Source organism: Mesoplodon mirus (assembly GCF_964341445.2).
Source record: "Mesoplodon mirus genome assembly, chromosome: 18".
Taxonomy (NCBI): Eukaryota; Metazoa; Chordata; class Mammalia; order Artiodactyla; family Ziphiidae; genus Mesoplodon; species Mesoplodon mirus.
The window spans coordinates 66187174-66199465 of record NC_138994.1 but is presented as its reverse complement, the minus strand read 5'-3'; the positions used below and the strand labels follow the sequence as shown (position 1 = coordinate 66199465).

General features: G+C 34.6%; 1 protein-coding gene across 2 annotated transcripts in view; it reads left to right on the top strand.

The window, feature by feature from the left end:
• STXBP4 (syntaxin binding protein 4) overlaps nt 1-12292 on the top strand; it is a 172280-nt gene that overhangs the window by 51104 nt on the left and 108884 nt on the right. For both annotated transcript variants that reach the window (XM_082603574.1, XM_082603575.1), the window contains 2 exons: nt 2645-2741; nt 5117-5208. In XM_082603574.1, the coding sequence (XP_082459700.1) occupies nt 2645-2741; nt 5117-5208 (189 nt within the window). The remainder of the gene's footprint in view (nt 1-2644; nt 2742-5116; nt 5209-12292) is intronic.

Genomic DNA, 12292 nt, shown 5'->3' with positions numbered 1-12292 from the left:
ACCAGTCGATTAATAGTGTTTGTCTCTGGAGGAGTGGTTCTCAAAAGCAGGGATGTGGGTTTTTTGCCTCAGGGGACATTTGGCAATGTCTGGGAACATTTTGGGTTTTTACAATTGGGAGAATGCCACCATATTAGGAATCAATAACAAAAAATACTTCCTCAAACTTTATATATGAAAATTTAAAACATATTGATAAATAATTTATGTCAAAAACATTGCTAATAAACATATAAAAGAAGCTAAATCTCACTTGTAGTTAGGAGAATTCAAATTAACAAACAACATACTATTTCATATTCAACATGTTGACAAAAATTAAAGTGTGAAAACAGGAAATGCTGTTAAGAATGTAGAAAAATAGAGCTACTTATATACTAGTGTTGCACATAAATTGATGCAACCAGTTTGGAGAGCAATTTTATTATATCTAAGAAATTTTACAGTATGTATACCCTATGACTCAGCATTTCCTCTTCTAGGGGTGTACTGTAGAGAAATTTTTACACATCTATATTAGGAGATGTGTAAAATGTCTTATTATAAAAAACAGAGTGGAATAATTATAAAAAGCCCATCAATGAGAGAATGGATAATAAATTATAATACATTCATCTAGTTAGACACCATTTAAATTTAAAATAAGTGAACTAGTTTTGCAGTTAACAATATTGAGCAATTGTGAAATTGTAACATTGAGGTAAAAAATAAAAATAATTTGTAAGGTTATCCTTTTATATTATACTATGCATATAAAATCATAAATGCACAAGAGTACATGTTATTAGGGAATAAATGTAGTAGTGGCATCAAATCATGGACAGGAAGGATATGCCAACCTTAGGATAGTGGTTCCTGCTGAGAAACAATGGAGAAAGCTTTCAAACAAGTCTATAATGTTTATTTCTTAAATATATATATATATATATATATATATATTTCAAGCAAATACTAATGAGTATATACTTGATGATAAGAAGTAAATGGGTGTTCTTTGTATTATTCTCTTTCCTTTTTTTTTTTTTTTGGTGTATTTGGAACATTTTTTATGACTGAAGGAAAAGAATATCAAAAGTTAAGAATCATTATTCCATGTTATGCAAGGCAATGACTGTGTAGTAGGGAAAGCAGATGATGCTTGCTTAAAATGCTCTAGAATCACTTTTGAAGGACTCTTTCCTGATGTTTTCCCTTCCTTCTGTCTCCTTTTCTCACTGTGCCCAGCCACCTATACATTGACCAGTTTGGTTTTGCCACAGTACATCCTGTACACACTTCTATTAAATTACATATTGCACTAATTACGTTTATTTACATGTTATCCTCTCTCTAGAGACCATAGCTCTTTGAGGGTAGTGGCTATATCTTGTTTGTGTCCCTTTGTATAGTTTAGTGCCTAACAAATAGTAAGCACTAAATAAATACTTGGTAAATGAAGTGATGGATGACTGAACAGATTTCAAAGGAGGAAGGAATATATAAGGACAATTACTAGTATTAACCTTTACCTACATTTTAGTTTTGATGTTCTTGCCAGAATCAGATAATAGGGCATCTAGTCAGTCCTTATTCATTAGTTAAGTTTAGATTTTGCTATATATAACCTGAGAACCTAAAATAACAGTGGTTTCCATTGGAAATTTATTTTTCTTACACCAAAGGAAACCTGAAAGAAAGTAATCCAGGGCTGGCATGGAGGTTATACATGCTTTTAAGTATCTTTCTGCTCCACCGTCTTTGTTGAGGTGGCTCATGAACCAAGATGACTACTTAAATTCCAGCCATCTTTTCTTTCTTCCCTCCTTTCTTTTCCTTCCTTCTTTCATCTTTTTTTTCTTTTAATTAAGACCAAAGAGAGAAGGAAAAAAGGGACAAGAAGTCCCTACCCCACTTTTGAAAGACTTACCAGAAGTTCCCTGCAAGTTCGCTTTATGTCTCCTTGGGTAGTACATAGTCATATGGCCTTATCAAGCTACAGAATCGGCTGGGACATATCTTTTAGCTGAATGACAATGTTTCTAGCTAAAGATTTTGGTTCTGTTACTAAAGAACAAGGAGAGAATGGACACTGAAATACAACTAGCAGGCTCTGAAATTTTAATTAGCTTTGGGTACTAAAAAGAGAAGGTAGAGAGAAGAGGGTTCCAGAGAAAGCTTTTTAGTTTATTATTTATGTAAGCCTGCCCATAAACGAGCCAAAATTAGAATTTTTTGTATTCCAACCAATTCCTGTCATCCTTAGTTTTGGTCTCAAGTACAAGAAGATATCAACAAAATATCAGTGTTTTAGAGTGCTACTTAGAAAAATTAATGTTAAATAAGATTTATTAGGATTTCCTTGCTGTTTTTCTTCTGCCATGTAACATATTTTAAACTAATAAATAGTCTGAATTTTGGTACTAGGGATATGCTATTTGGCATTGGCCAAAGTGTTAGCCTTGGGGGAAAAAATGAGGCGGTGGTAGATCAAGAAGCTAATATTTTATGGAAAATTAATCCATAAATAGTCATCAGACTTTCTTTGATCATGGTCACTGTTCCTGATATTGATTCTTTTCACTGGATTGTAAAATAAAGTTGTAATGAAAAGTTTTATTCTTTGGAGATTTGAAAAATTGCTTCACATGAATCCTTTTCCTTCCAGGCTCTAAATTATCTTGGTATTCAGCCCACAAAGGAACAACACCAAGCCCTGAGACAGCAAGTGCAAGTAGACCCAAAGGGGACAGTGTCTTTTGGAGGTAATATTTAGGTTCATCACGTGTGTCATCACAGAAACTTATTGTGGCCCATATTCATTGAGTGCCTCTTCTTTGGAAGGAGAGAAAGAAAAATAAAACCACATCTATTTTAAGTTCCTTAATCAGTATTCTAAAGACTCAGATAGAATTATTGGTCTTACTGGGTCAGCAGAAAGGAGAACTTCCTTAGAATCTTTCAGTTTTAAAATATCATTCAATCATATCTTTTTTATTTTTAATTTATTCATAAACATTGCTTTAGTAATAACAAAAGAAACAGTACAATATATAGAAGCCCTAGTTCTGCTACTGTGAAATTCTAATTTTTTTCAGCCAGTATGGTATAATAAATATTCCATTATGCTGTATAATTATTCTTATTTTTATTTTATAATTATTATTAAAGATAGCAAATTGTGAACATACTCCATTGATATACTATAATATTAAGCTTTTCCACTATTGGGAATTTTGATGGTTTTTCATTAACTGACAATATAAATAATTCTATATTTAATATAGCTTTTTTTTCTTCTTTCTCTTGGGATAAATCCCCATAAGTGGCTTAGACTTTTGATATGTATTGATAAATTGTTTTCCAGAGACATTTTACACACATATTTGTTCTGCCACTAGTAATGTTTGAATGTAACAGTTTTTTGTATCCTTTACAGCATTAAGTATTTTTTTAAGTATTTTTTTATAGAGTAGATGCAACATTGTATCATTTTAAAAGCATCTGCATTGCTAAAAGAAATTTGGGGGTTTGAAGTGATGAAAAAAGATGTATTTGTTCCCCTCTGCTCTTGAAATCATACAGTGTAATGAGAACAAGAAACAAAAATACATGTAAAACCACAATGTATAAGGACAAAGTAGATGAGGAAAATGAATTAGTGAACAGAGGCATGTGAAGTCCAAGTGTCTGAAGAGATAGGAGAATCACAACGGGAAACAAGCTGATCCCTGGAAAGGCTTAGGAATTGAAAACATTGAGTACTTAAGGCTGTGTTAAGGAGCAATTATATATGCTGTTCCCTGCCCCCTCTCAAGTAATCCACAACTACCATCCCTTACCCTTGCAGAGGAAAATCAGTATATTCCCTTGAAAAATTAAACCAGATTGATTCTGGACCTATAGTTGACAGCAGCTAAGGAATTTGGGGGTGTGTATGGTGAATTATCACTTACAAAACACACACAGATTGCTCAGTGATATTTGCAGCCATGTGTATACTCTGTAGGCAACAGGTTGTAAGGTTCTCTCTGAAGAACCTGAACAAAGTATCATAATAGCTGACCACCTTATTGCTCTGTAGTGAAACCTACTAGTTGACAAAGTGAGTTATGCACACAAAATTTCCAGTCAACGATTTAGTGCCTGATTCATCTTAAATATGAACACCAGACGTTTGGAGAAATCCTCCAACATAAAATATAAAGCCCCAAAGTATCAGACAAATAGAAAAAGAGGAACTCAGAAAAAAGAGAAATATTATGAGAGCAGAAAAGAACTTCACGTAAACCATAATTAGCATCTTTTAAAAAGATAAGGAAAACGAAGGCATCCATGCAATAAGAGTAGGATACTGTAAAATAGGAACAATTAAAAGGATTATTGGAAACTAAAAATATAAGAATCAAATTAAAAAAAAAAATTGAAGTTAGATGGATGAACAGGTCACACTCCATGTCTGAAGAAGCATATAGTTTGCTAGGTTGGCATCAGGCAGTGTTATATGACAAACAAGAGAATATGCCTCCGAGTCACACTTCAATGGAATCTTGCTCTGCTACTTATTTGCCAAGTAGCCTTGGGAGGTTTAAGACAGTTAACTTATCTTACCCCAAACTGTAAAATGGAGGACATGAGAACTACCGCAGAGAATTCTCAAGATGAAATCGCAAAGGGCCATGCGTAGCATATAGAGGCTGTTATAGAAACATTTCCTGCTATTATTATTATTATTATTATTATTATTATTATTATTATTATTATTATTATTAAACCTCAGGTTCTTTCAGCTAGAAAAGCTGTAAATCATAATATTTTCATATGTTTTAGAAAGAGTACTATTCATAATAAAAGAGTTGGAGAGATAGTTATGCCTGTGACATTTATTTGCTTCATTATCGTATCTGATTTATTAATTTCAGCAAAGTTAAATGAAATGAGTGAAAACCAGTTTATCTCTTACTTCTATGTGAACTTAAATTTATCTGTCACTTCAGTTAACACTATCTTAAGGTAATTTAAGTAAGTTAAATTTTAAGCATTAGTTGTAACACATAGCTTCAGCTTCATGTAGAAAAAGGTAAGGTTTGCTTAGACAAGGTTAAATGCTGTATTCTTACTGAAATATGTTCTATTTTAGATTTTGTCCAGGTTGCCAGAAACTTGTTTTGCTTGCATTTGGGTGAAGCAAATGTTGGTGCACATGAAATTTCCAACATATTAGACTCACAGGTAGAGTATGCCCTATAGAATTGTCTTGATTGTACTTAAATCATAAGTCTTAAATGTTTTCTGTCATATATATAGGCTTTTTTCATTTTTTATTTTTTAAAAAAATAAATTACGCAGATAATACATGATTTTTGGATAAATATATAAAATACAGATAATTTAAAATCAAAAGTAAAATTTTACCTTGATCTCCTCTATCCTCCTCTCTCACTATTCCCTCATGCTAGTCCCATCTTTAAATTTACCACAGAAAAGTACTCATCTCGTAAGTGTAAACCCTCTGAAATTTTACAATCTGAATCATTCTTGTGTAATCAGCATCCACATCAAGAAACATAACGTTAAAGAAACTTACCAGGACCCTGATGTCTGTCTCCTACTCGCCGAGTTCCTTTCTAATTACTAGCGCTTGCCCTCCCCACCCCCAGTCAAGGTAACAGCTACTCTTGCTTCTAACAACATAGATTGGTTTTGGTCTTTTTGTGCTTTACATAAAATGGAATTGTGAAGTCTGTTAACTTTGTAAGTCGTTTGTTCTACAAACCTTTGACACTTATATTGCCAAATCTTTCAGTCCTTTCCATTATGAATTTTTGATACTGTTACATTATTAAAGAAGGTCTTCCCAATTTATATTATGTATTAACATATCATATATAGATAACTTATTTTTGTTTATTCATGAGGTTGGGCCCCAAATGGATAACCACGTGTGCTTATTCCACCATCATTTATTCAATAACCATCCTTTTCCACTTTTACCACTAATTTGAAATACAACTTTAATACATACTAAATTGTATCTGGATACACAGCTCTGTTTCTTTCTTTTTTAAAAAAGAAAACATCTTTATTGGAGTATAATTGCTTTACATTGTTGTGTTTGTTGCTGCTGTATAACAGTGAATCAGCTATACATATACATGTATCCCCATATCCCCTCCCTCTTGCATCTCCTTCCGACCCTCAATATTCCACCCCTCTAGGTGGTCACAAAGCACCGAGCTGATCTCCCTGTGCTATGCAGCTGCTTCCCACTAGCTATCTATTTTATATTTGGTAGTGTATATATGTCCATGCCACTCTCTCACTTCATCCCAGCTTACCCTTCCCCCTCCCTATGTCCTCAAGTCCATTCTCTACGTCTGCATCTTTATTCCTGTCCTGCCCCTAGGTTCTTCAGAAACATTTTTTTTTTTAAGATTCCATATATGTGTGTTAGCATACAGTATTTGTTTTTCTCTTTCTGACTTACTTCACTCTGTATGACAGACTCTAGGTCCATCCACCTCACTACAAATAACTCAGTTTTGTTTCTTTTTATGTCGGAGCAATATTCCATTGTAGAGTTGTGCCACATCTTCTTTATCCATTCATCTTTTGCTGGACACTTAGGTTGCTTCCATGTCCTGGCTATTGTAAACAGTGCTGCAATGAACATTGTGGTACATGACTCTTTTTGAATTATGGTTTTATCAGGCTATATGCCCAGTAGTGGGATTGCTGGGTCATATGGTAGTTCTATTTTTAGTTTTTTAAGGAACTGCCCTACTGTTCTCCATAGTGGCTGTATCAATTTACATTCCTACCAACAGTGCAAGAGGGTTCCCTTTTCTCCACACCTTCTCCAGCATTTATTGTTTGTAGATTTTTTGATGATGGCCATTCTGACTGGTGTGAGGTGATAGCTCATTGTAGTTTTGATTTGCATTTCTCTAATGATTAGTGATGTTGAGAATCCTTTCATGTGTTTGTTGGCAATCTGTATATCTTCTTTGGAGAAATGTCTGTTTAGGTTTTCTACCCATTTTTGGATTGGGTTGTTTGTTTTTTTGACATTGAGCTGCATAAGCTGCTTGTATATTTTTGAGATTAATCCTTTGTCAGTTGCTTCATTTTCAAATATTTTCTCCCATTCTGAGGGTTGTCTTTTCGTCTTGTTTATGGTTTCCTTTGCTGTGCAAAAGCTTTTTTTTTTTTTTTCTGTACACGGGCCTCTCACTGCTGTGGCCTCTCCCGTTGCGGAGCACAGGCTCCGGACACACAGGCTCCGCGGCCATGGCTCGCGGGCCCAGCCGCTCCGCGGCATGTGGGATCTTCCGGGATCGGGGCACGAACCCGTGTCCCCTGCATCGGCAGGCGGACTCTCAACCACTGCGCCACCAGGGAAGCCCTGTGCAAAAGCTTTTAAGTTTCATTAGGTCCCATGTGTTTATTTTTGTTTTTATTTCCATTTCTCTAGGAGGTGGGTCAAAAAGGATCTTGCTGTGATTTATGTCATAGAGTGTTCTGCCTATGTTTCCCTCTAAGAGTTTTATAGTGTCTGGCCTTACATGTAGGTCTTTAATCCATTTTGAGTTTATTTTTGTGTATGGTGTTAGGGAGTGTTCTAATTTCATTCCTTTACATGTACATAGCTCTGTTTCTAAACAAACCACTCTGTTCTGTTGATCCGTTTCTCTCTGCCAGTACATTACTATTTTAATTACTCCAGCTTTTTAGTTCTAGGTTCATTGTTTAGTTCTAGGTTCATTGTTATTGTTAGGTTAAGTCTATTTTTTTTTTTTTTTTGAGGTACACGGGCCTCTCACTGTTGTGGCCTCTCCCGTTGTGGAGATAGCATTTTGATAGCAAAAGCAAAGTGCTGATGGTAATGGTGCAAGGCCCACATGCCAATAATTTCCTGTTTGTGGCTTCAGATCAAATGTTGTGCAAGAGTCATTATATCAGTTTACAAGAATTCTTTTGTTGTATTCTGCTTGTCAACACACAGAAGAATCCCCATAAAATGACCTGAATCCACAAATCCACAGTGAGAATGCATTTTACTTCACCACACTCACATGTGTAACTGAAACAAAAGTCTCAAAGCATTACTTACCTTTTCTACATCCTTGTGTTCTTATTTAATATTCAATTTTATTTCATTAAATATTTGCTCTTATAATTTACTAATGAGTTATGCACCACAGTTTGAAAATACTGCAAAAATCATTACTTGTCAAACAGCTCACCAGAAACAAATTTTAAAATATATATATTTTAGTATTTTTCCCAATTTTTTTTTCAGTTGTAAAACAGTATAGCGCCTCATGTGAAATAGTATATCAATTAATCTGAGGTCAGGATGCTGACATGACATTCTGTGAAGGTGAGGAAATTCCCCTCTGGTCACCCCCTCAACCATCTCATCTTAAACAACAGAGTCAGATTTTATAATCCATTTGTTAGGGATGCTTGTTTTTTACCCATATGTTTCCTTTGTTTTGGCTTATATTTTTCTTAATTTATTTTTTAAAAATATTTTTACGGAATCATAATGGACACAGTAATAAATAGAATCATACAGATGAACTTATTTGCAAAAGCAGAAATAGAGGCACAGATGTAGAGAACAAATGTATGGACACCAAGGGGGTAAGGGAGGGGTGGGATGAATTGGGAGATTGGGATTGACATATATACACTACGACGTATGAAATAGATGACTAATGAGAGCCTACTGTATAGTACAGGGAACTCCACTCAGTGCTCTATGGTGACCTAAATGGGAAGGAAATCCAAAAAAGAGGGCATATATATATATATATATACGCATAGCTGATTCACTTTGCTGTACAGCAGAAACTAACATGACACTGTAAAGCAACTATACTCCAATAAAAATTAATAATAAAAAAAGGATCATACAGTATGTACTCTTTTGTATCTAGCTTAATTTGCTGATCATTCTGACTCATAAGATTTCTTGAGATACTATCTTTTAAGAAGAAAGAATTGCTGAGCCAGTATAGTCAGTCCTACTCTTGTTCAGTTGGCAAAAAACTTTTGGTTTTGGAATAATATGGCGTTTAGAAGCAAAAATGTAATTATCTTTCTGTGATTCTAGTCATCATTGCTATATTAAAAAATTCACACAGTGCTATACCTGTGACTGGCACAAGATTACACCCAGAAAAGGCAAGGTTGGAGCCTACATTTAGCAGTATTCTAAAATTAGCAACAGCAGACTGTAGTCCATGATATTGTGATGGCTTTACCACACTAATCAAGTATCATAAATGGATTATATTAAAATCACAGAACACCATAAGTATCTGAATGCAGACTTTTCACAATTGGGGTTCGTGCTAAAGCAATTAAGTGGATTGCATTTTAACAAGTGAAATAGAATAGAATGGAAAATATCAAAGTGAACTGTATATAATAAGAATGATAATACTTCACTGATATAAATGGTATTTCTCACTATGTGTAGCAGTAAATACTTTATAGCCACTTCACTATATACTCATCTGTAAAACATTAAATGTATATTGAACAACTACAGTGTGTGTGGCATTGTGTTAGGTGCTCCAGCACATGTTATTAAGATAAATAAAACTGGAGCCTGCCCCTCAAGGAATTTAGAGTATAATGTAAAGAAATTTACAAATAAAGTTTAAAAATTCATTGTGTGATAAGGCCATAGTAATAACAGAACTTAGAACATTAAGAGAAGGTTCATAACAGAGTTGGCATTTGAGTGAGTTTTGAATGATAAATAGGATTTTATCTGCTCAAGAGGTGAACAGAGAATGATAAGCATTTTTATTAGCATGAAAAACAATGTGTATAATGTGTTGGTAAGCAGAGAGTAATCTGTGTTTTAAATAAGATAATTGGGTACATGCAGGTCAGTGAAGGAAGAGTAAATATTAAACTTAGAAATTTGTACCTGTGTTAAGTGGGGAGCCATTAAGGAGAATAGTGACATGATCAAAGTGGTATTTTAGAAATAGTAATCTTAAATAGTGTTGGTTATCTTGGAAGGGATTAACATGGTGGTTGGTAGTCTAGACTACCAAATACGGAATAATAAAGAACTAAACTATGGTGAAGGTGAGAATGGAAAGGAATGGTGAGACAGATCTAAGATATTTACTGAAACAAGTATCTCATCAATGAGGCTTGCATTTGGATGTCAGAACCAAGGGAGAATGAGTTAAAGATAACTCTGAAGTTTTTATTCGGATGATTAATGACATGTTGTTACTTTTACTGGAAAGAAGGAATAAGAAGAGAAAGGTAGAGAAGATGATGGGTTGTGTTTTGGAAAGAGTAAGTTCAAGATGCTGACAGGTATAAATAACCAAAAGACAATTGGAAATAAGGAACTGGACACCAGGAGAGGGATTTGAGAATGATCTGGATGGTGATAGTTATGATAGCATGGCAGTGAATGTTATCACTCAGGGAGAGCTTGTAGAGAAGGCAGCGGAAAGGGACAAACTTGGGGAACCTCCCTTTTCCCCCATGTAAGGAGTAGAAGTGAAATTAAGTCAAAACAGCCTAAATATTCTGAGGGTAGATGAGATAGTGGAGTATGAAAAACCTAGGGAAGAGAAAGTTTCAAGAACAAATGGCTTGAGCAATGTTATATGTAGCAAAGTGGTTAAGAAAGTTGATGAGGGGCATTTATTTTGTCAAATAACAGGTTGTTTGGTGACACTACAAGTAATTATTTTTGAAATGTGGGGATGGGAGGAAAGATACGTAAACCAGATTTTAAGAAGGAAAAGGAGTAAGCAGGGGAAATGGAAGGGGAAAAAGGGGTATACACAGAAATTTTAAGGAAAGGACGTAATTGGATGGGTTCGTAATGGAAGGGTTTATCAATAAAATTAGACTGAAACAGAGGTTGTTGTTTTGTTCTGTTTCAAATGAATTGAGGCTAGGAATGTGGTCAGTGCAATAGTGGCTATCCATATTTGGCACAAGTCAAATAACTTAAAAATTTTGATGATGGAGCACAGTGAAGGGAGAGTTGAGGTCAGACTTGCTCAGCACAGTGCAGTGACTTTCTGAAGTATCTCTTGATATCTCCATAGGAGACGTGAGAAAGCAGAGTAGAAATGATTTATAATGTTATGTACTAGGTATCGCAGAGGTCAAGGGGCCTGAGGGTCGAAAGTTATATCGTGGGAGCCAGGCAGGAAAGGGATGTAAGAAGGAAAGGAGGATAAAGTCCAAGAGCTGGAGCTATATTAGAAAATAGGTATCTGTCTGGAATCATTGATGTTAAATAGCAACAATTTATTTATTTCATTTGCTGCTTGCTTAGTTGAAGCATATTTGGAAAGTCACTGGGTACAAAGGGGCTTTTCAAAGAATTCACAAGTAATATCTTGTGATATTACCAGAATGGCCAGTTTTTTCTGTTTAGCCCTAAAATAGCAATAAAGTTATAAAACTTTTTTAAAGTCATGGTTTGTTCTATGACTGTCGCCTAGTGTTTTGCCTCCCAAAATGGTACCATGGACTCTTATGCATGATTTACCTTCATTTTCAATGCAAAAAAATTATGATTACATCCCTAAAAATCCCAATCCATAATTTATCTTAGTAAATTATGATAGCTCTGTTATCTAGATTCTCATTTAAACTCTTGAATTGTTTATTTTTACTTCTTAAGATAACAAGATAGAATAAGACCATCTGAATGTATAGTAGCAGTGTTTCCCAGAATGTGCTTGGTAGGCATTAGTCCCACGAGATACTACAAAATAAAGGAGGGTGTGTGTGTGTAATGTGGTTGGAAAACTTGAGGAAAACAAGTCATTATGTTACCTTTTGGGATATTCAAAATGCTTATTAGCATATCAAAGCTACTGGAAGCCCTGCAGGAAAGAAAGTTAATTTTTTCTAAATCCTGCATTTCTCTAACTTATCTGACCTACAAGGACCACTATCACCATCACCATCACCCAGTTATGCTTTTATACAAATCTAATTAATATCCTTTGGAACACATCTTGGGAAATATTGCTACATTTGAAATTGTATTTGGAAGTAATCTAAAACAGTGTAAGAATGAATTCTGTGACTACTTATGAAATAGAATGACAGAGACAGATGAAGAATATGAGATCATGTTATTATGGACAATGGCCATAGGTACACAAAAGCAAATGTGTCAGAACAAAAGGAACCAATAATTTTAGGAAAAATATTTCTGCAAAAACTTGAGGAATGACCCCTACTTCTGTTATTCTAAGACTTGGAAAGCAAATCTGAGTTTATCATATCCATACCACCATGAATT